Raw genomic sequence first — 26360 nt, 5'->3', positions numbered from 1 at the left:
ATCCCATGACCATTCTGCTCTGTTTGGTCAGTTCCCTCAATTATGTTTTCTGGAGTCTTTGGAAGAACTGCCAAATCGACTTTCTTGATAAAATCCTCAGGATGAAGGCCTGATGTACTTCTCCTTTTACGCTGTAGTTTTTTTGTGAGGGGGCGCTCTTGTGTTATCTGAGGTTCTACAGTAGATGCTCCTATAATTAGATCTTCAGCTATGCGGCTCAAGTTAGGGAGGCTTGCCTTCCTCTGATAGGTTTTCCCAAATATTTTATCTTCAATATTACTCTCTACTGGTTTGGCGTGGACTCTTTCACGTATTAAAGCACCATGAGGATCACTGGCCATTAAGTCTATTTTCTCTGAAGAACCCAAATATCCATCAACTTCCTTTGGAACTTCCACTGCACGAGCCACTCCAGTGTTTGATTCAAATCCCCCATCACGTGAGTCGTAAGAAGTTAACATTTCATCACTTCTGGAAAACCATTCATTAACTTTCTGTATGCTACTATTCAGTGTTATCCAAGGAAACTCTTGGGAATCTCTAGGACTGTCAGAGGATGCAGGTTTCTGCTTATTCAGTTCTTTTCTCCCATATAGGGGATCAGCATTCAGAACTACCTTTTTCTCTGTACTAGGAGTCTGCCTATCATTACATGTGTCCTTACTTTCAGCCCATCTGCTCTGTTGGCTCTTTCCTAAGACAAGCTGTTTGCTTTTATTACAGAATTCAGCCTTTTCTACATTCATTCTGTCTTTAGTGAGTAATAAACTGCTGTTTTCATGCTGTAATGAGCTGGCATGAGTATCTGTGCCACATGGCTCCACATGCAAGTTTGAAACAAAAATACCCTGATACTTTTCTGGATGCTTCTCAGTTTCATGCTTCTCAGTGGTGGTCAAATCTTTATTACTGAATTGATGATGTTCAGCCTTTGTTATGTCCTTCTCAGAAAACTCACAAGCAGCTGGAAAAAAACAAACAAACAAGGTGCTTAAAAACTGAATTATTATGAAAAAAATAGGTACTTAATACAACTTGGTTGAGGGGGAATGAAGGAACTGGCTATTCTTAGAGTAACCTCAACTATCAAGTGTACTGAAGATGTAGCTCATACTCTTCTGCTCAATTCCTATGTATCTAGACTCTCATTATTTCCACTCAAAATAATTAGAGTTTTAATTTCAGAATTCTCCCTACTGATAAACCATACCTCCTATTTCACTAAACTCTAACAGTGAATTAAAAGCACAGTTTGAGACTCAGACATGGAGAACAGACATGTGGTTGCTAAGGGGGAGGGAAGGTGGGGGAGAGATGAAGGGGGAGTTTGGGGTTAGCAGATGCAAACTAGTATATATAGAGTGGATAAATAATACGATCCTACTGTATAGCACAGGGAACTATATTCAATATCCTGTGATAAACCATAATGGAAAATAATATTGCAAAACATGTATATATATGTAAAACTGAATCATTTTGCTGTACAGCAGAAATTAACACAATATTGTAAATCAACTCTACTTCAATCAAAAAAAAAATGCACAGTTTGGGCATCAGACATATAGTGCTTCTGTTCTATCTTCAGACTCATACTTCCTCTATCTAAACACCAGTATGCAAAGTATGAAATAAAAACACAGCAGTTAAAAGTAAAGGCAGGGCTTCCCTGGTGGGCAGTGGTTGAGGGTCCGCCTGCCGATGCAGGGGACACGGGTTCGTGCCCCGGTCCGGGAAGATCCCACATGCCGCGGAGTGGCTGGGCCCGTGAGCCATGGCCGCTGAGCCTGCGCATCCGGAGCCTGTGCTCCGCAACGGGAGAGGCCACAACAGTGAGAGACCCGCGTACCGCAAAAAAAAAAAAAAAAAGTAAAGGCAACAGCCAATTACATAGGGTACTATTATAACCATATCAGTCTAGTGTCATTGTCAGGCTGTACCATGACATCTGAGAAAGAACGATATTCTAACTCTGCCAAGAAATGTTGTGAATTATAAACGCCCCAAATGGTTCTTCAGAATAATCTATTACAGTACCGCATCTACCTATTCTTTCTTTAGTGCCTGTTAAGTTGGAAGACTTGTCATTACCCTTTTTTGCACGATTCAAACTAGCTTCAGCCTTGGCTCCTTGAGGGGTGATTTCTAACAATTCATGGTCTTCTACACTATAGGGAAAAGACAGAAGCCTTAGTGAGAAACAGTAGTTTATATGCACAAATAGTTGTCACATGATCAAGTATTTTAGCTCCTCTAGGTAGGGTTGCAATAAGGGTTATCAATTTGATTCATTTTTTGAAATCTGTGTTTTGGTAACTTCTAATCAAAATGAAACGGTCAAAGACTGAGAACATACAGTCACAAAAATCACAGCAGTAGTATAGAACATTGCTTTATGGACATACAAATGAGAACTGAAATTTAAATGATGGCCAAATAATAGCTAAAAGAGAGTAAAGAGAAAACCAACAAAACTTAAAATATATCTTAATGAGAATACAAGTACAAAGTTATCTAAACAAAGGGAGCACTGGGATGGAAGAGACATTCCAATAGAATGCAAAAGCACACCACTTTGCAGCACTGCCTTCTGTGCTTCTTTTCAGGCTAAAAACCATTTTCTCCCAATTGAGAGATCAGGAAAAAGTCATTTGGAAACAAAATCTGATTGGCAATGACACCATCACAGATCTTAGGGTCAAGCAATAATTTCTAACGAAAGCAATTTGACAACCCAGTTGGGGGCTGCTTGTAGATTATGGTTTAATTTATGTAGACAAAGTTTGAGTTACAGATGGAATTAAGGAACAGAGGAAGGAAAGAATTGAAAACTGAGTACTCTAATGTTTTCAACAGCCACAATTATCACTGAGTCAACACTATCATACACGAGGAACTAAGCTAGGGCACAACCATCTGCTGGAAGCAAGTCTGTGCATAGTTCTACTGTTACTTTAAACTCTTTCAAACTCTTTACTAAGAAACCAACCAACGAAGCAAAAAGGATATTTTCTGGACTTCCCTGGTGGCGCAATGGTTAAGAATCCACCTGCCAAAGACCTAAATAGACATTTCTCCAAAGAAGATATACAAACTGCCAACAAACACATGAAAGAATGCTCAACGTCATTAATCATTAGAGAAATGAAAATCAAAACTACAATGAGATATCATCTCACACCAGTCAGAATGGCCATCATCAAAAAATCTAGAAACAATAAATGCTGGAGAGGGTGTGGAGAAAAGGGAACACTCGTGCACTGCTGGTGGGAATGTGAATTGGTACAGCCACTATGGAGAACAGTATGGCGGTTCCTTAAAAAACTACAAATAGAACTACCATATGACCCAGCAATCCCACTACTGGGCATATACCCTGAGAAAACCATATTTCAAAAAGAGTCATGTACCAAAATGTTCATTGCAGCTCTATTTACAATAGCCCAGAGATGGAAACAACCTAAGTTCCCATCATTGGATGAATGGATAAAGAAGATGTGGCACATATATACAATGGAATATTACTCAGCCATAAAAAGAAACGAAATTGAGCTATTTGTAATGAGGTGGATAGACCCAGAGTCTGTCATACAGAGTGAAGTAAGTCAGAAAGAGAAAGATAAATACCATATGCTAACACATATATATGGAATTTAAGAAAAAAAAAATGTCATGAAGAACCTAGGGGTAAGACAGGAATAAAGACACAGACCTACTAGAGAATGGACTTGAGGATATGGGGAGAGGGAAGGGTAAGCTGTGACAAAGCAAGAGAGAGGCATGGACATATATACACTACCAAACGTAAGGTAGATAGCTAGTGGGAAGCAGCTGCATAGCACAGGGAGATCAGCTCGGTGCTTTGTGACTGCCTGGAGGGGTGGGATAGGGAGGGTGGGAGGGAGGGAGACGCAAGAGGAAAGAGATATGGGAACATATGTATATGTATAACTGATTCACTTTGTTATAAAGCAGAAACTAACACACCATTGTAAAGCAATTATACCCCAATAAAGATGTTAAAAAAAAAAGAATCCGCCTGCCAATGCAGGGGACACGGGTTCGAGCCCTGGTCTGGGAAGATCCCACATGCCACTGAGCAGCTAAGCCCGTGTGCCACAACTGTTGAGCCTGTGCTCTAGAGCCCGCGAGCCACAACTACTGAACCCGTATGCCACAACTACTGAAGCCCGTGCACCTAGAGCCCATGCTCTGCAACAAGAGAAGCCACCGCCATGAGAAGCCCGCGCATTGCACTGAAGAGTAGTCCCCGCTCGCAGCAACTAGAGAAAGTCCGTGCGCAGCAACAAAGAACCAATGCAACCAAAAACAAACAAATAAATAAATAAATAATTTAAAAAAGGATATTTTCTCAGCTATAAAATGAGGAGATTAAAGTAGATGGTCTTTAAGGTCTATTCCAATGCCATGATTCTAACCTAAAGACATATCAATCCTTAATATTAACTAGATACAAAAATGCCAGCTTCATAGAAAAAGGCTCTCTTTGACTCACCTGAAATAACTGGCCTTATTAACTGTATCTTCAGAAGAATCAGATCCTAAAAAAATTCCCCAAATACCCCCAAATAACAAATCAATAAAAGGATTTTTATTGAAAGGGTTAAACTCAAAAAATACACTTGTTGCAAAACATATCTTCAAGAAATATTTACTGAGCACCCACTACATGGCAGACACAATGATACATGTCAGGCAATACAGAGAAGTGGTCATAAGCACAGGTTTGAATCATGACTCTTTCACTTACTAGCTTTACAACCTTGGAAAAATTTCTTAACCTCTCTGTGCCTTAATTCCCTCATCTGTAAAATAAGTATAATAGTAGTAATCATCTCAGGTTTGTCATGCACCTTAAATGAGTTACACAAGTAAAACACACCAGTGCGTGCACTACGGTAGGTGCTCCTAAATATTCTCTATTATAATTATTTTGATTATTTTTATGAGGCAATACCTGTTGTCTAGGAACTTATGATCTTAAAAGGGGAAAAGACACAAGAAATTTTGAAAGAATATGACAAGTGCTATGTCAAACATTAGTGCTTGGGAGCTCAAAGGAGGGCCGTTCTTTCCAATTATAAATATACTCTAAACGATAAGACATAGAGAGACCTGCTTGAACTGAGCTCAGCTGTTCTTAAGTCTTTCTAGTCTAGTACAAGTTATCTTAGATCCCTCCAAATGCTGTAGCCCACTCATTACATTCTTTCTTAGCCCTACTCTCCATATTTCCAAAGTATATTTACACATACTTATAACCAGACATCCTTTCTTTTGCTCTCTTTACAAAGGAAGGTTCTTCAAGGTGAGACCTGCATCTTTTACATTATTTATAACACATCATAAGGCTAGTAAAATTATTTTATTTTCACTTCCCAGAGCTCCCTGCCACTGTATAAATTGTGACCACGGTTTTTGGTAAAACTCCCAGACAAGGAATCCAGCAACTATCATTCTAAACTTATAAAATCTGAGACTCTTACCCAATTCAATGTAGACGGACTTATTTTGAGGTTGTATCTGCTGCTTTGTCCTCAGAGATCTCACAATTCCAAGGTTAGAGAGCTGGACACTAAGACTGGTTCCCTGCTAAGCATTAAAGGATGATCAACAAATTGTTGGCCAGTTCTGTGCTTTTTTTTTCTTAACAGAAACTCAAAGCCATGGACAAAACAAATAGACCATTATCAACTAGCTAACACTTATGACACCTCAGAAAAAACATTTCGCAGACTACACACCAGAATGTATGAGTTTTGTGTGCTTTGAATACTTTTCCCCTCTCTCTGTTGTTCTAAATTTTTCTAAAGTAAATATGTATTATCTGTGTAGTATTTTTAAAGATAAGGAAAGCATTTTTTTCTTTTTGATTTTGTTTTTGTCTTTCTTTCTTATTTATTTATTTAGTTAGTTTTGGCTGCATTGGGTCTTCGTTGCTGCACTCGGGCTTTCTCTAGCTGCAGTGAGTGGGGGCTACATGGGCTACTCTTCGTTGCATGTGCAGGCTTCTCATTGTGGTGGCTTCTCCTGTTGCGGAGCACGGGCTCTAGGCGCGGGGGCTTCAGTAGTTGTGGCTCACAGGCTCTAGAGCGCAGGCTCAGTAGTTGTGGCACACGGGCTCAGTAGTTGTGGCTCACAGGCTCTGGAGAGCAGGCTCAGTAGTTGTGGTGCACCGGCTTAGTTACTCTGCGGCATGTGGGATCTTCCTGGACCAGAGCTCAAACCCGTGTCCTCTGCATTGGCAGGTGGGTTCTTAACCACCACACCACCAGGGAAGCCCCCAAGTAAATTTTTAAAAAGGATAAATGAAAATAAAGAAAACCCAGCAATGGGCTTCCCTGGTGGCGCAGTGGTTGAGAGTCTGCCTGCCGATGCAGGGGACACGGATTTGTGCCCTGGTCCGGGAAGATCCCACATGCCATGGAGTGGCTGGGCCCGTAAGACATGGCTGCTGAGCCTGCGCGTCCGGAGCCTGTGCTCCGCAACGGGTGAGGCCACAACAGTGAGAGGCCCGCGTACCGCAAAAAAAAAAAAAGAAAACCCAGCAAGCCTAAGAATATTCAGTACAGGAGAGAATATTTAGAAACGGGACCTTACTCTGTTGAAGCTTTCCTTCTTCTTTTTAAGCCCTTCAACATCTACCGAAAAGTGAATGCTGGTACTATGAGAACTTTTTTTTTTAATTAATTAATTTATTTATTTATTTTTGGCTGCATTGGGTCTTTGCTGCGCGTGGGCTTTCTCTAGTTTTAGTGAGCGGGGGCCACTCTTCGCTGTGGTGCGCTGGCTCCTCACTGCGGTGGCTCCTCCTGTTGCGAAGCACAGGCTCTAGCCTCGCGGGCTCTAGAGTGCAGGCTCAGTAGTTGTGGCTCACTGGCTTAGTTGCCCCACAGCATGTGGGATCTTCCCAGACCAGGGCTTGAACCCATGTCCCCTACATTGACAGACTCATACCCACTGCGCCACCAGGGAAACCAGAGAACTATTATTTTTAAGGTCTTCATTATTCATCCACATATGAATAACAACAGCGCAAATCTCTGCATTTTCTTTGACAATTACACTTTTAACTTGAAGCAATTTTCAAATGTTAAAAACCGATTTTTTTTTTTCCAGGCAACTTTTCAGAGGAAATAAAACAGAAGATATTTCCTTGTCCCTGGAGAACTGCCATAAGATGGTTATTTTAAAAACTAGCAAGCTGACCATCAGTGTCCTTGTGTCTTAGACAGATATGGAGAAAAATATGTTCATCAGAATGAACAAAGCACTAAAACCGGGGACCTTCTCTCGTCTCCTCTAACTCTTGTTTGGCCACTTAATTTACCATCTTCCCTTGTTTACTGACTTTTTATGTAAATCCATAAGCATCTAGCACACTCACCAACTCACAGTGCTCAATAAGAGATGTTATCGGAATACACAAAAATGGCCTTACCAAGGTAGGATTTTCAGGTTCACTCTGCTGAAGTCTTTTGGCCCGGTTTCGGTAGCCCATACTTTGAATGATAGAAACTTCCTCCTTTAGATGCTCAGGAGAGTTATTTTCCTTTTTTGAAAAGTTATAACTGTTTGCAACTGTGAATTACAAAGGAAAACATTATTTTTGTAGTTAGAAAAAATGTATTAATTGTAAGCAAAGAACCAAGAGAAAGCCTGTGTATGCTCTTTGTTGTACAATATTAAAACAATGCATTAGGGCTCCCCTGGTGGCGCAGTGGTTGAGAGTCCGCCTGCCGATGCAGGGGACATGGGTTCGTGCCCCGGTCCGGGAGGATCCCACATGCCACGGAGCGGCTGGGCCCGTGAGCCATGCCGCTGAGCCTGCACGTCCGGAGCCTGTGCTCCGTAACGGGAGAGGCCACAACAGTGAGAGGCCCGTGTACCGCAAAAAAACAAAACAAAGAAAACAATGCATTAAAGGTTGCCTATACTTTTTTAAAAAATGAACTTCAGAAGTTCTACTTCTAGGAAACGAACACATAGACCAAAGTTATTTCTACTCCTTTTTTTCCTACCTTAATACTAACAAATTTGCCTATTAATACCATATTTCACTGAAACTAAAATACCAGTGATATAAAATGCACCATCATTTTCTGTACCACTAAGAAAGAAAACACTAAATTAAACAATGACACACCATTAATGGTACACTGTTCCCAATTTTGGAGATGTGCAAATAAAAAAACGTGCATCTTAGGATGGATAAAATAAGGTGTGAGACCAGTGGGAATGATTTAAAAAATAGATTACAGGGGCTTCCCTGGTGGCGCAGTGGTTGAGAGTCTGCCTGCCGATGCAGGGGACACGGCTTCGTGCCCCGGTCCGGGAAGATCCCACATGCCGCGGAGCGGCTGGGCCCGTGAGCCATGGCTGCTAAGCCTGCACGTCCGGAGCCTGTGCTCTGCAACGGGAGAGGCCACAGTAGTGAGAGGCCCACGAACCGGAGGAAAAAAAAAAAAAAAGATTACAGATAAAGGGCTAAAGTTAACCTAGACCAAAAGGTCTTACCACCTATTCAAATAAAATAATTCCACAAACTTCCATTTTAATAGATGGCCACTTGAGCATTGGCCCCTGGGGTTATGCAACACTTACTCTGCAATCCTGTGTCAAGCTCAAAAGCATGAATGATCTTCAATAGCTCTTCAACAAGTTGACTAAATCTTGTACTTTCTTGTAGGCTTCTGAAAGTAAATTGTTTGAAAGACACACTTAGCAATAGATTACCAACTTTTTAAGGACACTAAAATAAGGAAAGACATGTGAACAAATAAAAAAAGAAGTAGCAACAGTTAAAAAAAAAACTATATGGAAAGAACAGAGCTATTAGTGACATTACACTAATCAAAACATCACTGACAGCAGAATAAACCACATAGCATATTGATTGTTTTTATAATTTTTTTTGGCCATTCAAACTTACCAAAAGCCTATAATTATCTAAAATAATAGTTCTTTGAATCCACAGTAGATATAAATCCACTGCAGAGAGAACTTATTATTCTTAACATCTGAATCCCATCCACCCAAAGTGCCACTTCTAGCTCTCAGGGATTTCTGCCAAATGATAACTACATTATTTCAAAATCACAGATAGATAACAATGTCCAAAGAGAGATTTTGGTTTAGGACAGTTGTAGGACAATATAATTTACTTATTCATTTACATATCTGAGTGACTACTATGTGTCAAACATTGGAAAAACAGTGTTGACTGAGACAAAGCCAGTGCCCTAATAGAACTTACATCCTGGCCAGAGGGACACACAATATATAAATGCATTGCATATGTGTTTGTGTAAATAAGTAGAAATATACGCAAGGAAGAAAAATAAAAGCAGGATCAGGACAATGGGGGCAGGGTGGTACAGTCCTATATTAGATAAGACTGCAAGTTCTTGCATCATATAGAAGGATTAGAAAAAGGCAATGAATTGCTAGTACCTGTATAAGGCAGATGTACTGTAAAATTTTCAGAAAAATGACTTTAGAAATAATTTACCCTGTCAGCTAAACACCCTTTTTTATATATTTTTCTACTGATGAGTGGTTTGATAGGAATACCAGCTATGTTATTAAGGAATTTCTACTTTTCCCTGTTGTTGTCACTTCCAACCTCCCAACTACCCAAATTATATACCTTCTGGTTACATCATTCTTACACAAAGGACACTGTGAAGGCCCTTTCTTCTGGTTGAGAAGTTTCAGCATACAAAATCTATAAATTTTAAAGAATGAAAAGAACAACTCAAGTTACATTTTTTTTTTGCAGAGAGAATATTCAAAAAGCAAATAGCCATGAAAAGATAATCTCACAACTGCCCTTAAGAGTCATTTTAAAGGTAATGGCAGGTGAATTACAACCAATGGCCTTCTTTAATTGTTTTTAGATGCTGTAAAATCAGAAAACAAACTATATAAGCAAAGATCTATGAAAACTGAACTTACATGCATATGGCTTACTATTATGATCAAATAAAACTTATTAAAAGTTAATATGGCATATTTAATGATATACTCATAATTATTTCATGCTGCATAATCAGACATAAATGGTAAGTGGTTCAAGTAAAATGATTATAATTAGTTTAAAAACTCAGCACCTCAATACAAAAGTTACAGTGATCAAGACCGCATGATACTAGCATAAGGATAAACATATACATAAATGGAATAGAATGAGAGTACAAACATACATCTATGCTATTGTTGATTTTCAACAATAGCACCAAAACAATTAAATGGAAAAGGAATAATCTTATCAACAAATAGTGCTGGGACAGCTAGATATCCACATGCAAAAAAATGAAGATAGACTCCTACCTCACACAATACAGAAAAATTAACTCAAAATGGATCACAGAACTAAATGTAAGAACTAAAACTATAAATGTCTGTGACCATGGGTTAAGCAACGATTTCATAAATAAATAAATGGCAAAAACACAAGCAACCAAAGAAAAAATGGGTACACTAGACTACATCAAACTTAAAAACTTTGGTGCCACAAATAATACTATGAAGAAAGTGAAGGGACAATCCACAGAATGAGAGAAAATATCTGCTAGTCATATATCTGATAAGGGACTTGTATCCAGAATATATGAAGAACTCTTAAAATTCAATAAAAAAGAAATAACCCAATTAAAAAATGGGCAAAGGATATGAAGAACTATATTTTCCAAAGGAGATATACAAATGGTCAATAAGCACATGAAAAGATGCTCAATATCATTAGTCATTAGGAAAAAGGAAATCAAAGCCACAATGAGATGCCACTTTATGCCCACTATGATGGCCCTAATTAAAAAGACAGATAATAATAAGTATTGGCAAAGACGTGGAGCAACTGAAATCCTCATTCATTGCTGGTGGAAATATAAAACAACGCAGTCACTTCGGAAAACTGTTTGGCAGTTCCTCAAGATGTTAAACAAAAAGTTACCATAAGACTGCAATTCTACTCCTAGGTTTCTTTCCAGGAGAAATGAAAACATAAGTCCACATAAAATCTGTACACAGGACTTCCCTGGTGGCACAGTGGTTGAGAATCCGCCTGCTGATACAGGGGACACGGGTTTGAGCCCTGGTCCAGGAAGATCCCACATGCCACAGAGCAACTAAGCCCATGCGCCACAACTACTGAGCCCACATGCCACAACTACTGAAGCCCGTGCTCCTAGAGCCCATGCTCCGCAACGAGAAGCCACCGCAATGAGAAGCCCATGCGCCGCAACGAAGAGTAGCCCCCCCGCTCACCACAACTAGAGAAAGCCCACGCACAGCAACGAAGACCCAACGCAGCAATTAATACATAAAATAAAATAAAATAAAATAAAATAAAAAACAAAACCCCTCAAGGCTAGAAGAAAACATGCTCCTTTTTATATTCACAATGCCCAACAGAGTATCTGGCATAACCACACTGCTCACTAGACATCTAAGGAATGAAGGAGGCTCATTCAGGGTTTTAGAATGGCTTTGGATAAAGAACAATTTTGTTGTTTGTCTCAGACACTGAATATGGCTAAGAAGACTTGAAGATCATATGCAACATGTTCAGAGTCTGCTTCCTTTTTTTAATAAATATTTTAACATTTATTTATTTAGGCTGCGCCGGGTCTTAGCTGCAGCATGCGGGCTTCTTAGCTGCAGCATGCTGACTCTTAGTTGTGGCATGCGGACCCTTAGTTCTGGAATGCATGAGGGATTCTAGTTCCTCAACCAGGGATCGAATCCGGGCCCCTTGCATTGGAAGCACGGAGTTTTACCCACTGAACCACCAGGGAAGTCCTGAGTCAGCTTCCTTAAGAAAGGAAAATACTGCTCCCATTGGCTGGTGGTGTCCATAAAAATCAACGTTCCCTTAGGAAGAAGACAAAAGAAGACTCAAAAGAGAGGTAGAATGGAAAAAAGGGAAGAGAGCAGAAATAGCTGTGGTGATGATTATTAAAAGCAGTGATTCACACTGATACAACCAATATTTACTATATGTCCAATATTGTTCTAGATGCAAGAAATTCAGTGGAAAAGAAAAACAAAATCCCTGCTATTATAAAGGACATAATATTATGGCAAGGGAGTTGACTGGGGAAGGGAGTAGAGAAGATACCGACATTGAAGAGAGCCAGGAAAGAAGATTTAGGGAGCTGAAAAGGCAGTGGGAATGGTGAGCCAGCAGACAGTTAGAGAGCACTTTTTACTGGCCAGGTCCTTTAACATGCATTGCTCTCTCTGTCTACACAACCCTGAAGTATTACCTTCATTTTACAGTAGAGACTTGTCCCAGATCATAAAGTAATCAAGTAACTGGTAAAGGTGATATTGGATCTAGAATTGAACTGTAGCAAAGCCCATGGTTTTTCCACCAGAGAAAGTAATTGTAGGTAGGTTTGGTCAAGGAGACCCAGGGGTCCTTCTTCACTTACATAGTTGCTTGAACTACCACATTGCACTTGACAACAATTCTATAGTTTAGGGGACAGGGGTATCAAAAAGCTACCTGCTCTGTATATAAAGCCCATTTAAACATTTATTTATTTATTTGGCGGTGCTGGGTCTTAGTTGTGGCATGGGGGATCTTCATTGCCATGTGCGGGACCTCTGTTGCGGCATGTGGTATCTTTAGTTGCGGCATGCGGGAGGCATGCGGGATCTAGTTCCCCGACCAGGGATCGAACCTGGGCCCCCTGCATTGGGAGCACAGAGTCCTAACCACTGGACCCAGAGAAGTCCCATAAAGTCCATAAAGAGCCACAAAATAGAGGCTACCACTCCTTGAGAAGATGCAAATACTGCCTGCACTCTACCATAATGGCTCTAGGAGGCATCAATGCATCACACTGGCAAATGGTACAATTCAACAATTCAGAGTAGAGGTAGGGAGGTAATTCCCTGAACATAGTACTGCAGAATACAGCAGCTAAGATATTGCGTGATGCCAAGCTATAGATGTTTCAGCCTGTACAATAATTACATAAGTAACACAGGAGAACCAGATACGTAGAAATCAACCAAGATATTATGAGTTCCAATCTTTCTTTATGGTAGAAAAAGAACAGACTCATAAAGGCTATTAACTAAACTCAAAAGAGAAAATGAACTTGTACATGACTTGAAAAGACTGAGCTAAGGAAAATATTGACAGATCAACAGAACAGTGGCATGTTTTTCAGGGCTCAGAAGAATTTATTAAACTCTGTTTTAGAGCCCTGGGTAATCTATGTGATGCACTAATTAAATGAAAACACATATACAAGTTCTACATAAGGTTCTTAGTGAAAAGGTCTAAGAAAAGTTTTGGGATTCTTGGGTTTCTAAAGCCCAATGGTTAAGGAAAGGCAATACATTTTTAAAGAAAATGCAGTATGCTTTCTAAAGGGCAGCTTCAGCTTTTTAAGAAAACGCTGATGGAGAATAGTAAAATCACAGTGCCACAAACAATCTTGGGGGACTTTTCAGAGTACTCATTTTTGAGCACATCTACACCCTGCACAGTTTAACAAGTTATGGAAACTCATCTAATTTTGAGTTGCTTGTCCAAGTCTATCCTGGCAGGAAGCAATGAATTAATAGTTCTAACTATAGGCAAAATAAAGGCAAGCTGACTTTTGGCTACCTTCAGTTATACTGGGTGCCCTGGCTTACTATCAACAGAGCTAAGATAATAGACAAATACGGTATCTTGTTAAAGGAAATAAAGACCCTGAGAGCTCCACAGCTTAGCATCTCAGCATCCACTTATGTTGCTGGTCCCACCAAACCTTGTCAGTTTGTATAAATAAGGTTTTGTTTTCTTTTCTTTTAAATTTTATTTATTTTTGGCTGTGTTGGGTCTTTGTTGCTGTGCGCAGGCTTTCTCTAGTTGTGGCAAGCAGGGGCTACTCTTCATTGCAGTGCATGGGCTTCTCATTGTAGTGGCTTCTCTTGTTGCGGAGCATGGGCTCTAGGCGTGTAGGCTTCAGTAATTGTGGCACATGGGCTCAGTAGTCGTGGCACATGGGCTTAGTTGCTCCATGGCATGTGTGATCTTCCCAGACCAGGGCTCAAACCCGTGTGCCCTGCATTGGCAGGCCGATTCTTAACCGCTGCGCCACCAGGGAAGTCCTAAGGCTCTGTTTTTTTTTTTTTTTTTTTTTTTTGCGGTATGCGGGCCTCTCGCTATTGTGGCCTCTCCCGTTGCAGAGCACAGACTCCGGACGTACAGGCTCAGCGGCCATGGCTCACGGGCCCAGCCGCTCCGCGGCATGTGGGATCTTCCCGGACCGGGGCACGAACCCGTGTCCCCCGCATCGGCAGGCGGACTCTCAACCACTGTGCCACCAGGGAAGCCCCAAGGCTCTGTTTTTTTAATCAAACCTCTGGTTTGTACTTTAGTTCCAACAATTAAGAAGCTATCTTTTTTTCTTTTTTTAAATTTTTATTGGAGTAGAGTTGATTTACAGTGTTGTGTTAGTTTCAGGTGTAAAGTAAAGTGAATCAGTTATACATATACATATATCCACTCTTTTTTAGATTCTTTTCCCATATAGGCCATTACAGAGTATTGAGTAGAGTTCCCTGTGCTATACAGTAGGTCCTTATTAGTTATCTATTTTATATACAGTAGTGTGTATATGTCAAGCCCAATCTTCCAATTTATCCCTCCCCGACCAAGAAGCTATCTTGAGCTCTTCATCTGGGAGATTCTGCCTAGTTTCCCTGCCCAGTATCCCAGTCCCCTGAGTCAAGGCTCTTGTCTCCTAGGGATGAGAATCTTACCACTAACCCTCAGCCTCCTATGGCTGGGTCCCTGCTACTTTTCTTCCCTTATAACTACCACCCTGAACTTCTCATTTCTGCTGCTAGACTCCTGAGAGACTATGTTCAATCTATTTGCTAGATTATCCATCTCTTGCCTATTTCTGGACCTCTGACATACCGACCTACTACTAGATTACAGAATTCCCTGGTGTCATGATCTAACGTATCCAGCCGTGAAACGTCCCCAACACTGATTCACCACTTATCTGGATCTCCTCAGTTAAATGACCCCAAGACTTGCCTTATTTGGTCTATCTGGTCTTTAAACCTCAGTCTTCCTTGGTCTATTCCCTCTTAGTATCCTCCATGTAAGTGTATAGAAAGGTTATCGTTGCAGAGCACTGCTTCTCAAACTTCAATGTGCATAAGAATCTCCTGGGGATCCTGTTAAAATGCAGATTCTGATTCAGCAGGTTTGGGGTAGGGCTGAGATTCTAGGAAGTTTCCATGTGATGTGGTTGCTACAGACCCATGAGTCCCACTTTGAGTAGTTAGTTTCTAGAGCTGTGTTGTCCAATACAGCTGCCACATGTGGCTATTGAGCACTTGAAATATGGCTAGTCCGAGCTAAAATGGAAAAACACAAGCTTTCAGAGACTTACTACAAAAAAAGAATGTCAAATATCTCATTAATATTTTTATATTATATTTTGAAGTGATAAAATTTTAGCCATAATTGGGTTAAAAATATATAACTATATTAATTTCACCTTTAAAAAAAACCTTTTGGTAATGTGGCTACTAGAAAATTTAAGTTAGATTTATATGGCTCAGATTATATCTCTTTGGACAATGTGGTCTAGATCTTTCAAAAAGTATTACACATTTCATCTGTTGTTTGGAAACTGCAAGCTAATGCATGAATGGCCTAAGTAATATTTTCTAAACTGGTACCATTGTACTTTTTGTATATCTCATGAAAGATTTCAGAACTACAGGCTTACTCCAGTCAATAAAGCTGCGTTATTGTTAGCAATTAGAGTCCACCTTGAGAAAATACAATTAATGCTTGGGGGTATTTTTCTGAACTTTCTTATCATATAGATCAAGGTGTTATTCAGACTATAAAGGTATTACAGAAGATATTTCATGAAAAAGTTGATCTATCACACAGGCATTATACTAAACTTTTAATTCTAACTTATCACTTAAAATATGGCTGGCTAGGGCTTCCCTGGTGGCGCAGTGGTTGAGAGTCCGCCTGCCGATGCGGGGGACACGGGTTCGTGCCCCGGTCCGGGAGGATCCCACATGCCGTGGAGCGGCTGGGTCCGTGAGCCATGGCCACTGAGCCTGCGCGTCCGGAGCCTGTGCTCCGCCAACAGGAGAGGCCACAACAGTGAGAGGCCCGCGTACCGCAAAAAAAAAAAAAAAAAAATATATATATGGCTGGCTATTCTGCTTTTCCTATCCTCCATGTTAGGAATTGCAAGCCTTTTTCACTCTCCTCCAGTTGCCAACTCAACAGATGTCTTTACCTCCAACTTCACTGAACAACAATTTCTCTTTCTAGCATCCATTTTCTAGTTCCAATCCCTCTGCCTCCTCTTGAATCTTTCTCTCTTGCAAATATCATCTCCCCTCTGAGGGCTCCTTCCTTCTGTAATACAACTTCTCTCTATATATGAAAAGTTAGTTTCTTTTTCCTGAACATATTCTTTCTTCTCTTCAAACCTTTGCTCATATTATTTCCTCTGCCTGTAAAACTGCCTTCTTCCACAAGCTCTCAAAGTAATGAATGTTCATAATTTAATCTCTTCTTTACACACTATAATACCATATATTCATTATTCAAGGTGACAGGAAGGCATATAGTACATTTCAGAAAGATTCTTGTCAAGAAACAGTGAAAGTCCCAGCATTTAAAAGGTTAGTCTTCAGCTATCTGTAACCTTTTAAATAGTGGGACTTTAAAATTTTGTTTTATAAAGGTATTGATCTACAAAGAAAATGGCCCTATACCACAGACAGTTTGAGAAGCTTCCCTCTAGAGGCCACAAAACTAAAAATTCTTGAAGGAGAGATAAAGCCGTGCTGCCGTGACACCTGACCAGGAAGAAGGGCCTGAAGAATGAGAAGGAAACTGGGAACAGAGCTAGGCCAGTGGGGTGACCTGGAAAAGGGGTGAGAGACAGTGGAAATGGGCTCTGGATCCTTGTTGGGACAGATAAATAGCAAAAAGGTAAAATTCAGAGGAAGGAAGGGGCTGGCCAGCTGACAGACTTGCGCTCAAAGGATATCCCTCCAAAGGGAACAGGTTTCCTCCAGCTTCAGCCAGCCCTCATTATCCTTAATGCAGAAGCTTTTCATGTTTTTTAGGTTACAGAAACGTTCCAAGCTGATGAAAATTATGAACTGTCTTCCCAGAAAACTGCACAGGCCCATAGTTTTTAAAACAATTGAACTTAAAATTCAATATAATTCTAGGAAATTCATGAAAACCATTCATGAATCCCAAGTTACAAACTCTTGAATCTAAAAATTCCTTAGAGGATACATAAGAAATTGATAACTGTGGTTTTTTTCTGGGGAGGGAAGGGAGAGGCAGGGGTTTGAGGTAGGAGGGAAAAATATTTTGCATCATATATGCTAGTAAACTCATTACCATTGACATGGCTTGCCTTTTCAATTAAAAAAGAAAAAAATGCTTAAAAAGAAATAAGTTGGCATTCAGGGCAAGCCTCAATCATAGCTTAACATCAAGGAAAGGAGAAAACCCCCTGTTCCACAAAATTATCTACCAAACTTTTTCTGAAATTCTTCCATCAAGAAACATATCCATTTCAAAGGGCAAAATCCTTAAAAATGTAAATATAACTTGAATCATTGGTATGAATGAATTTCAGCCTAAATATAAACTGATATCAGGTCCTTTCCTATTTTCACAAGGATTATGAAGCAGGTAAACACTGAACCTTAGAGGGCAGAGAGCAGAAGGACATGCAGAAATGAACAGAAAGGAGAAACTGGGACAGTTGAAACACAATTTGCTTATTTCGCAACTGCTTGCAATCTGCTTTCACCCATGGACACAAAAAACAAACAGCTGTTCAAAGTGATTTCATATCCCACTAGATAAATATGCCAATATTTTACCACAAAGTATGGCTACAAAAACTTACGACTCTTTTTCAAATAATTGAAGAAGCTAAAGCTTTAATAAAGCTAGGTGTTTCCTGTGTTATGAAGGATAAGCACAAAAGCTAATAATGGAGCCACATAAAACATTCAAACTTACTTGCAAAATATGTGATCACACTTTGTGGAAACAGGCTCTTTGATCAACTCCAGACTAGAAGGGTAGGGGAAAAAAAAAGAAAATAAAAGAAATGAGGTTCAATAACTCATTTAAAAGTAAATGAATAAATGAATTCTTAGTAAAGAAGTTCAACTTTAAGCTGCTATAACTGAGTCAAAGTAAGGCTTTAAGTTCATTCAATAAATATTTATTAAATGTCTGCTTTACTAGGAACCAAAAATACAGCAGAGAATATGATCCTTACCCTCAATGAGCTTTCAGACATCAAAACAGAATATATCATTCTTTTCTATATTCTATGTTATCTTTAGCATTAAAAAAATCAGCTGATATTATTTCATATTAATTTTCACTGATACCTTTTTTGAGCTATCATTGTGGGTGCACATCCTATATGTTAACTAAACTTTAAGCTCCACAAAGAGAAAAACTTCTTGTACTTCTTTTGAATTCCCTCATAGCACTTTTTTGGCATGTGATTGCCTTTTTATTTTCTCTTTCTTTTTTTTTTTTTTTTTTTTTGCGGTACGCAGGCCTCTCACTGTTGTGGCCTCTCTCGTTGTGGAGCACAGGCTCCGGACGCGCAGGCTCAGCGGCCATGGCTCACGGGCCCAGCCGCTCCGCGGCATGTGGGATCTTCCCGGACCGGGGCACGAACCCGTGTCCCCTGCATCGGCAGGCAGACTCTCAACCACTGCGCCACCAGGGAAGCCCCTACTTTTTATTTCTTAATATGGAAGGCTTAAAGCATTTACACAAATAAAACAGTAAAATGAACTCCACGTACCATAACCCAATTTCAGCAATTATCAGCTCACAGCCAATTTATTTCATCCATACCAAAATCTACTCAAAGCCAAGATTATTTTAAAATAAATCCCAGGGGGCTTCCCTGGTGGCGCTAGTGGTTGAGAACCTGCCTGCCAATGCAGGGAACACGGGTTCGAGCCCTGGTCTGGGAAGATCCCACATGCCGCGGAGCAACTGGGCCCGTGAGCCACAACTACTGAGCCTGCGCGTCTGGAGCCTGTGCTCTGCAACAAGAGAGGCCGAGACAGTGAAAGGCCCGCGCACCGCGATGAAGAGTGGACCCCGCTCACCGCAACTAGAGAAAGCCCTCGCACAGAAACGACGACCCAACACTGCCAAAAATAAATAAAAAATAAATAAATAAATCCCAGGGGATTTCCCTGGTGGTCCCGGGAGTAAGACTCCACACTCCCAATGCAGGGGGCCCACGTTCATTCCCTGGTGGGGGAACTAGATCCCACATGCATGCCGCGACTAAGAACCTGCATGCCGCAACTAAAAAGGTCCCGCATGCCACAACGAAGATCCCACGTGCCGCAACTAAGCCCCGACGCAGCCAAAATAAATAAAATAAATATTTTTTAAAATCCCAGATGTCATAGCGTTTCATCTATAAATATTGCAGAATATATCTTTCAAAGATAAAGACTTTTTTAGTTTAACCATGAAACCATTATTACTCCTAAAAAATAATTTCCCTAGGGCTTCCCTGGTGGCGCAGTGGTTGAGAGTCCGCCTGCCGATGCAGGGGACACGAATTCGTGCCCCGGTCCGGGAAGATCCCACATGCTGCGTAGCAGCCTGGCCTGTGAGCCACGGCCGCTGAGCCTGTGCGTCCGGTGTCTGTGCTCCGCAACGGGAGAGGCCACAACAGTGAGAGGCCCGCGTACCGCAAAAAAATAATTATAATAATAAATAATAATAATAATTTCCCTAGTATCATCTAATATACAACTAATGTTCCAATTTCCCTCACTGTCTCATAAAAATTTAATAAATTCATTTAAATCAGGATCCAAATAAGATCCACACATTGCATTTGGTTGATATATCTCAAGTCTCTTTTACAGATTTCTCCTCTTTTTTTACCTCATCATTTAAAAAACTAGGTCATTTGACCTCCAGAATTTCCCACATTCTAGATTTTGCTGATTATAACCCTATGATGTGGTTTAACTTGTCCCTCTAACCTCTATTTCCTGTAAACTAGACCTACAGGCAGAGTCAAAATTGGGTTCAATTTTTTGGCAAGAACACTTTACAGATGGTTCTGTGTACTTTTATTACATCACTTCAGGAGGTACGTGATGTTTGGTTTGTGATTACTTTGTAAGAACAGTGTAATAAGTACTCACTGAAGAAAATTTAGAAAATAATAAACTTAGAAAAATATTAAAATCTCCAGAAAAGAAAATAAATCACTCAAATTCTCATCTCTACCCATCTAACCACAAAATCTCAAGGCCCTCCTGAGATTAATTCATTTACTAATATAACAAGTATTTATTGTGCATCTACTATGTGCAAGCACTGCTCTTGGAGATGCAAATACAGCAGCAAACAAAATAAAGCCTGCCCTCACAGAATTTACATTCTAGTTGTGGTAGGCAGTTGATTGAGAAACAAACATATATGGGAATAAATGATAAAAAGAAAAATAAAGCAGGGTAAGGGGACAGGAAGTGCAGTGTGTGGGGAGAAGGGTATATACAGGGTAGTCAGGAAAGGCCTCACTGAGAAGGTGACACTGGCAGACAGCTGAGCAATGTGAGGAAACAAGCTGTGCAACAGTTGGGGGAAGAACATTCCAGCAGAGGGAGCAGAAAAGACAGACTCTGAGCAGGACCATGTCCAGGGTTTTTGAAGGACACCGAGTAGGCCAAGGTCTAGGATGAATAATCAAGGGGGAGGTACGAGTAGAAGAGGTCAGAGAGGTAGGTGGGAGCCTGAGCACGCAGGAACCTACAGGCTATTTTAAGTCTTCAGTGTTTATTCTGAATGAGAATTCCAGAAACTGATTCTTGGTAAAGTTCAGGCAAGACATCAAAGAACAGGTAATCTGTGTATGTGGTAGGAATGTGGTTCATTAAATGTTTAACTCTTTAGAAAAGGATCACAAGAAAAGCTGGGGGACAATAGCCTCCTTATGAAAGGTTTGGTAACACAACTCTTGCAATCATGGGGTTTCTGACGCAGCACAGGGCAATGAAAAGAAAAATACCAGGGTAAGTCAGAAGACTGGGTTTCTACTACAGTTCTCTTTGTTAGCAGAGTGATCTCAGGTCAACCACTCTACCTGAACCTCAGTTTCCTTCTCGGTCACCCACTCTACCAGTCTCTTGAGGTTATTCTGAGAATAAAATTAAATGCTACTTGGGAAAATGTTTACAACCTGAGATGACTTGTACCAATGTTAGTATTATTATTGGGACTGAAAGTGATTTTAAAAAGAAAAACAAAGAAAACTCTGACTTGTTAGTAAATCACTATTCCTCAGATAGGCTAGACAGCAAAAGAAATTCTCAGTAAAAGAGAAGTTGGATTTAGCTATGATACCAGATGGCTTTCATTCTCACCACTGACTCAATTCTGAGATAATTATATTTCAGTATAGTAATTAAAAACCAAGCTATACAAACATACTGTAAACACAAACTTTGAACAGATGAAAACTCCAATACATAAAAAAGTAATTACTGTTGAAGGAAAAGCTTGAAGAGAGAATGGGAATGAAAAGAAAAAAATTAAAATGTTCTCTTCTAGGTCCTGATGAAAGTAAATGTTTACTATAAAAGTGATTCAGGGACTTCCCTGGTGGCGTAGTGGTTAAGAATCCACCTGCCAATGCAGGGGACATGGGTTCGAGCCCTGGTCCGGGAAGATCCCACATGCTACAGAGCAACTAGGCCCGTGCGCCACAACTACTGAGCTTGTGCTCTAGAGCCCACAAACCACAACTACTGAAGTCTGCGTGCCACAACTACTAAAGCCTGTGCGCCTAGAGCCTGTGCTCCGCAACAAGAGAAGCGACCGCAATGAGAAGCCCGCTCACCGCAATGAAGAGTAGCCCACACTTGCCGCAGTTAGAGAAAGCCCGCGCGCAGCAACAAAGACCCAACTCAGCCAAAAATAAATAAATAATAAATTTATATTTAAAATAAATAAATAAAAATAAAATAAAAGTGACTCAAATATTTTAAACTTTTGAAACCAGGAAATATTTTAGGTCTACTGCGTATTTATATTTAGAGCTTCCAACATGGTAAGTGATTGGAGAAAGAAGCTAGGTTAGGTTCAAAAAACAACCACCACCCACTGGGATACACATTTTAGCAAACGCTTCGAAAGTCAAAGAATTTTTTTTTTTTTTTTTTGCAGTACGAGGGCCTCTCACTGCTGTGGCCTCTCCTGCCGCGGAGCACAGGCTCTGGACGCGCAGGCTCAGCGGCCATGGCTCACGGGCCCAGCTGCTCCGCGGCATGTGGGATCCTCCCGGACCGGGGCACGAACCCGTGTCCCCTGCATCGGCAGGCGGACTCCCAACCACTATGCCACCAGGGAAGCCCCGAAAGTCAAAGAATTTGTATATTCATGTGAAAAGAGTTAGAATGAACTACCAGTTATCAGAAATAAATGCCAATAATGACTCAGGGGCCAGGAGAAGGAATTTTAGCTTGAGACCTCAAAGAAGCTGGAAACCTACCCTATAGTTACCATAAATAACACTGTTTCCATTCACAGTCAGGAATCATTTAAGACATTAACTGCAAATTGTACTGTTCTAGGCAATGTTAAAAAAAAAAAAAGTGAACTAGGTATGAGTTTCAGAACAGTTTTAGTTTTAAAACCAGGTCTATTTCTAATAGAAAACAGATTGAGGACTTCCTTGATGGCACAGTGGTTGAGAATCCGCCCGCCAGTTCAGGGGACATGGGATTGATCCCTGGTCCGGGAGGATCCCACATGCTGTGGAGCAACTAAGCCCGTGCATCACAACTACTAAGCCTGTGCTCTAGATCCCGAGAGCCACAACTATGGAGCCCACATGCCACAACTACTGAAGCCTGCATGCTCTAGGGCCTGTGCTCCACAACAAGAGAAGCCACTGCAATGATAAGCCCGTGCACCGCAAGGAAGAGCAGCCCCCGCTCACCACAACTAGAGAAAGCCTGCGCACAGCAACCAAGACCCAACACAGCCAAAAGAAAAAAAAAACATTGAAAAAATAAATAAATATGGAGCTGGAAAATACACAGTAGTTGACTGAAAATAAAAATTTAACATTAACTTTCATTCTCACATCTTTAATTTTTATGTATCTGAGGGGTTTTTTTTGTTTTTTGTTTTTTTTTTGCGGTACGCAGGCCTCTCGCTGTCGTGGCCTCTCCCATTGCGGAGCACAAGCTCCGGACGCGCAGGCTCAGCAGCCATGGCTCACGGGCCCAGCCACTCCGCGGCATGTGGGATCCTCCCGGACCGGGGCACAAACCCATGTCCCCCGCATCGGCAGGCAGACTCTCAACCACTGTGCCACCAGGGAATCCCCTGTATCTGAGTTTTTTTATTTGATAGTTTACTTTGCCAGAATGAGAAAGAACATTACATTATTATGACTGAGTCCCATGGAAATGTAAAATAAATGGACCCAAATGCCATACTATTAAGGACTTTTTGATCACTCTTTGTAATCATCATGAGTAAGTTTTATGCTTTTTCAAAAGCAATTTTTTTCCAATTGTCATTTCCTGCTTGCCTGGCTCTGATGTTTCATAAATTAGGCTGTAAAGCTCATTTAGCTTTGGTTCTTGTTTAGCTGAAATGTTGAAAGGCAGGGGAGCAGAAGGTAGGTTACTTATAAATCTTGTTTCTCTCTGAAAACACAACTTGCATTTTTAAAAATCTTATTTGACTCCAAGTATGAAAAACAACTTTCATGAAGCACAAAGCAAAGGTAAAACTTTTCAGTTTACTTTTTGAATAATACCCACCACTATCACCATGTTAAAAACCACTAAATTATCAAAGAACCAATTTAGTTTATTACTTAATACCTTCAACAAATGTTTACTGAGTGGCTACTATGTCCCAGATACTGTTCTAACTACTGAAGATATAAAGTAAATAAAACAAATAAAAACCTCTGCCCTTGGGAGTTTATATTCTGTGGGGGTTGAGAAAAAGGATAAATGAATTATACAGAATGTCAGATAGTTTTAAGTTATGTAAAAAATAAGCATTATGGAAACATAGGGGGATAAGGGATGTGTTGAGGGTTGGAGTGTTACAATTTTAAATTGGGATTGTCTGCCTCTTTGAAAGATGGTATTTCAATCAAGATTTGTGAGCCATGCAATTACCAGGGGAAGAATGCTGCAGGCAGAGGGTGTAGCAAGCATAAAAGCTCAGAGGCAGGAGAATATGTCGCATGTCTGAAGAGCAGCAAAGAGGCCAGAATGACCAGAATTAAGAGAACAGAAGGAAGAGGGTAGTCAGTAATCCTCCTCAATTGCTTTTCTGGCTTTTTACCAAGAAATTCTGAGGTATGGTTTTTAATTTATTTTATAGATTTAAGAGATACCATTGAGGTCAGCTAGTGACTACCTGGGGTTCATAACCTTTGTTGTACCATGGACCCCCTTTGGCAGTTGTTAAAGCTCATGAACCCCTTTCTTAGAGCAATGCTTTTAAATATATAAAATACAAAATATAAAATTACATAAGAAACTAATTATATAAGAATACAGTTCTATCTATAGGCCTCCAAGGGTCATGGAGGGTCAGCAAGTTAAGAGCTCCTGCATCCACACAAGGTAACTTTCTGGGGTGATGGAAACGTTCTATATCATTCATTCATTCATTCATTTATGGCTGTGTTGGGTCTTCGTTGCTGTGCGCAGGCTTTCTCTAGTTGCAGCGAGCGAGGGTTATTCTTTGTTGCGGTGCATGGGCTTCTCATTGCGGTGGCTTCTCTTGTTGCAGAGCACAGGCTCTAGGCTCATGGACTCAGTAGTTGTGGCACGTGGGCTCAGTGGTTGTGGCTTGGGGGCTCTAGAGCTCAGGCTCAGTAGTTGTAGCGCATGGGCTTAGTTGTCTGCGGCTTGTGGGATCTTCCTCGGCCAGGGCTCGAACCTGTGTCCCTTGCATTGGTAGGCAGATTCTTAACCACTGTGCCACCAGGGAAGCCCGGAAATGTTCTATATCTTGACTGGGTTACTCAGATATATATACACTTGCCCAAACTCATAGACTTGTACACTTAAGCTCTCTGCATTTCACTGTATGTAAATTACACCTCAATCTAAAAAAACCTTTACTATTCTAGTCCCGTCCTTATTTTGTAGATGAAGGAAACAAAGTCTCATTCAAAAAGTCTAAGACGGGCGAGGGGCAGTATAGGGGTTGGGGGTGAGAGGTACAAACTATTAGGTGTAAGATAGGCTACAAGGATGTATTATACAACATGAGGAATACAGCCAATATTTTATAATAACTGTAAATGGAGAGTAGCGTTTAAAAATTGTATAAAAAATAAAAATTTTTAAATAAATGAATAAATCTGGGGGGTGGGGGGTCAAAGAAACTTGCTAAAGGCTTTGAGGACTCACAGTATTCTTATTTAAATATAGTACAGGGCTAGTTTCAACCAAAGGTTCTCTCAAGACCTACCCACTCACTGACACCAAGCATTTGTGATTTTATTTTGCCATTATTAACTATGTCCATTCCAAGTGATCAAGTTGGTTGTAGAGATGGAAGAAATGCCCAAATGCCACTTAAGCCCAACCAGAGCCTTGCCCCAATGTAGAGCCAATCAAGACAGTCTGTGGACATTCAAGACAGGGGACTGTGTGTGTTGAGGTGACACAGAGGGAAGGTTAGAGTGGAGAAAAAGGAGTAATTTCTTATATTCCTAAAGCTCTTCAGTTAAGAAAAGCAGCAACTTTAATAGCTTAACCTTAATAAACATTATAATTTTTTCTCCTTTCTATCTAAGGTCAATTCTATTCATTCGCATCGGATATAAGGAAGAATCTCAAATTAATAAACTCTTGACTTACCAGATTGGACACTCTAAGATTTTCTGCATAGCATTAAGGACATTTTGTACTTCTTCAACGTGATTCGCAGAAAAATCCATTTCTTCCTGTTCCCATGAACTTTAACACATGAACTTAAATATATATGTAAATAAATCACGTTAAAAGGTTTAAAAGCTTGATTTCATTAAGTGCCATTTAAAATTGGAATGCTTTAGTATCAGATCAACCATAGAACTAATGCCAAAAACCTTATTTTAAAAAAATTCTATCAGTTTTTTGGTAATTAAGACCATTTAAATTCTCTATTTTTTCACATCTAGCCTCCAATCACTTCCTTTTGGTCTTTTCCTTTCTCCAAGAACGGGAAAGCCACAGTGGGGTGACTGACTGGGTGAGTGGTGGTAGCCACCTAATTCGCC

General features: G+C 40.4%; 1 protein-coding gene across 1 annotated transcript in view; it reads right to left on the bottom strand.

Annotated features, from left to right (window-relative positions):
- Positions 1-26039, bottom strand: part of BRCA1 (BRCA1 DNA repair associated) — a 72204-nt gene extending 46165 nt beyond the window's left edge. Inside the window, exons 1-9 of the mRNA XM_065897971.1 lie at positions 25960-26039; positions 18071-18124; positions 9671-9748; positions 8626-8714; positions 7463-7602; positions 5508-5613; positions 4517-4562; positions 2092-2168; positions 848-964 (exon numbers count right to left, since the gene is read on the bottom strand). Of these exons, the coding sequence (XP_065754043.1) occupies positions 848-964; positions 2092-2168; positions 4517-4562; positions 5508-5613; positions 7463-7602; positions 8626-8714; positions 9671-9748; positions 18071-18124; positions 25960-26039 (787 nt within the window). The remainder of the gene's footprint in view (positions 1-847; positions 965-2091; positions 2169-4516; positions 4563-5507; positions 5614-7462; positions 7603-8625; positions 8715-9670; positions 9749-18070; positions 18125-25959) is intronic.
- Positions 26040-26360: the final 321 nt, after the last annotated feature.

Source organism: Phocoena phocoena, chromosome 19, assembly GCF_963924675.1.
Source record: "Phocoena phocoena chromosome 19, mPhoPho1.1, whole genome shotgun sequence".
Lineage (NCBI taxonomy): Eukaryota > Metazoa > Chordata > Mammalia > Artiodactyla > Phocoenidae > Phocoena > Phocoena phocoena.
The sequence above is the reverse complement of the archived record's forward strand: the minus strand, read 5'-3'. Positions and strand labels throughout refer to the sequence as shown.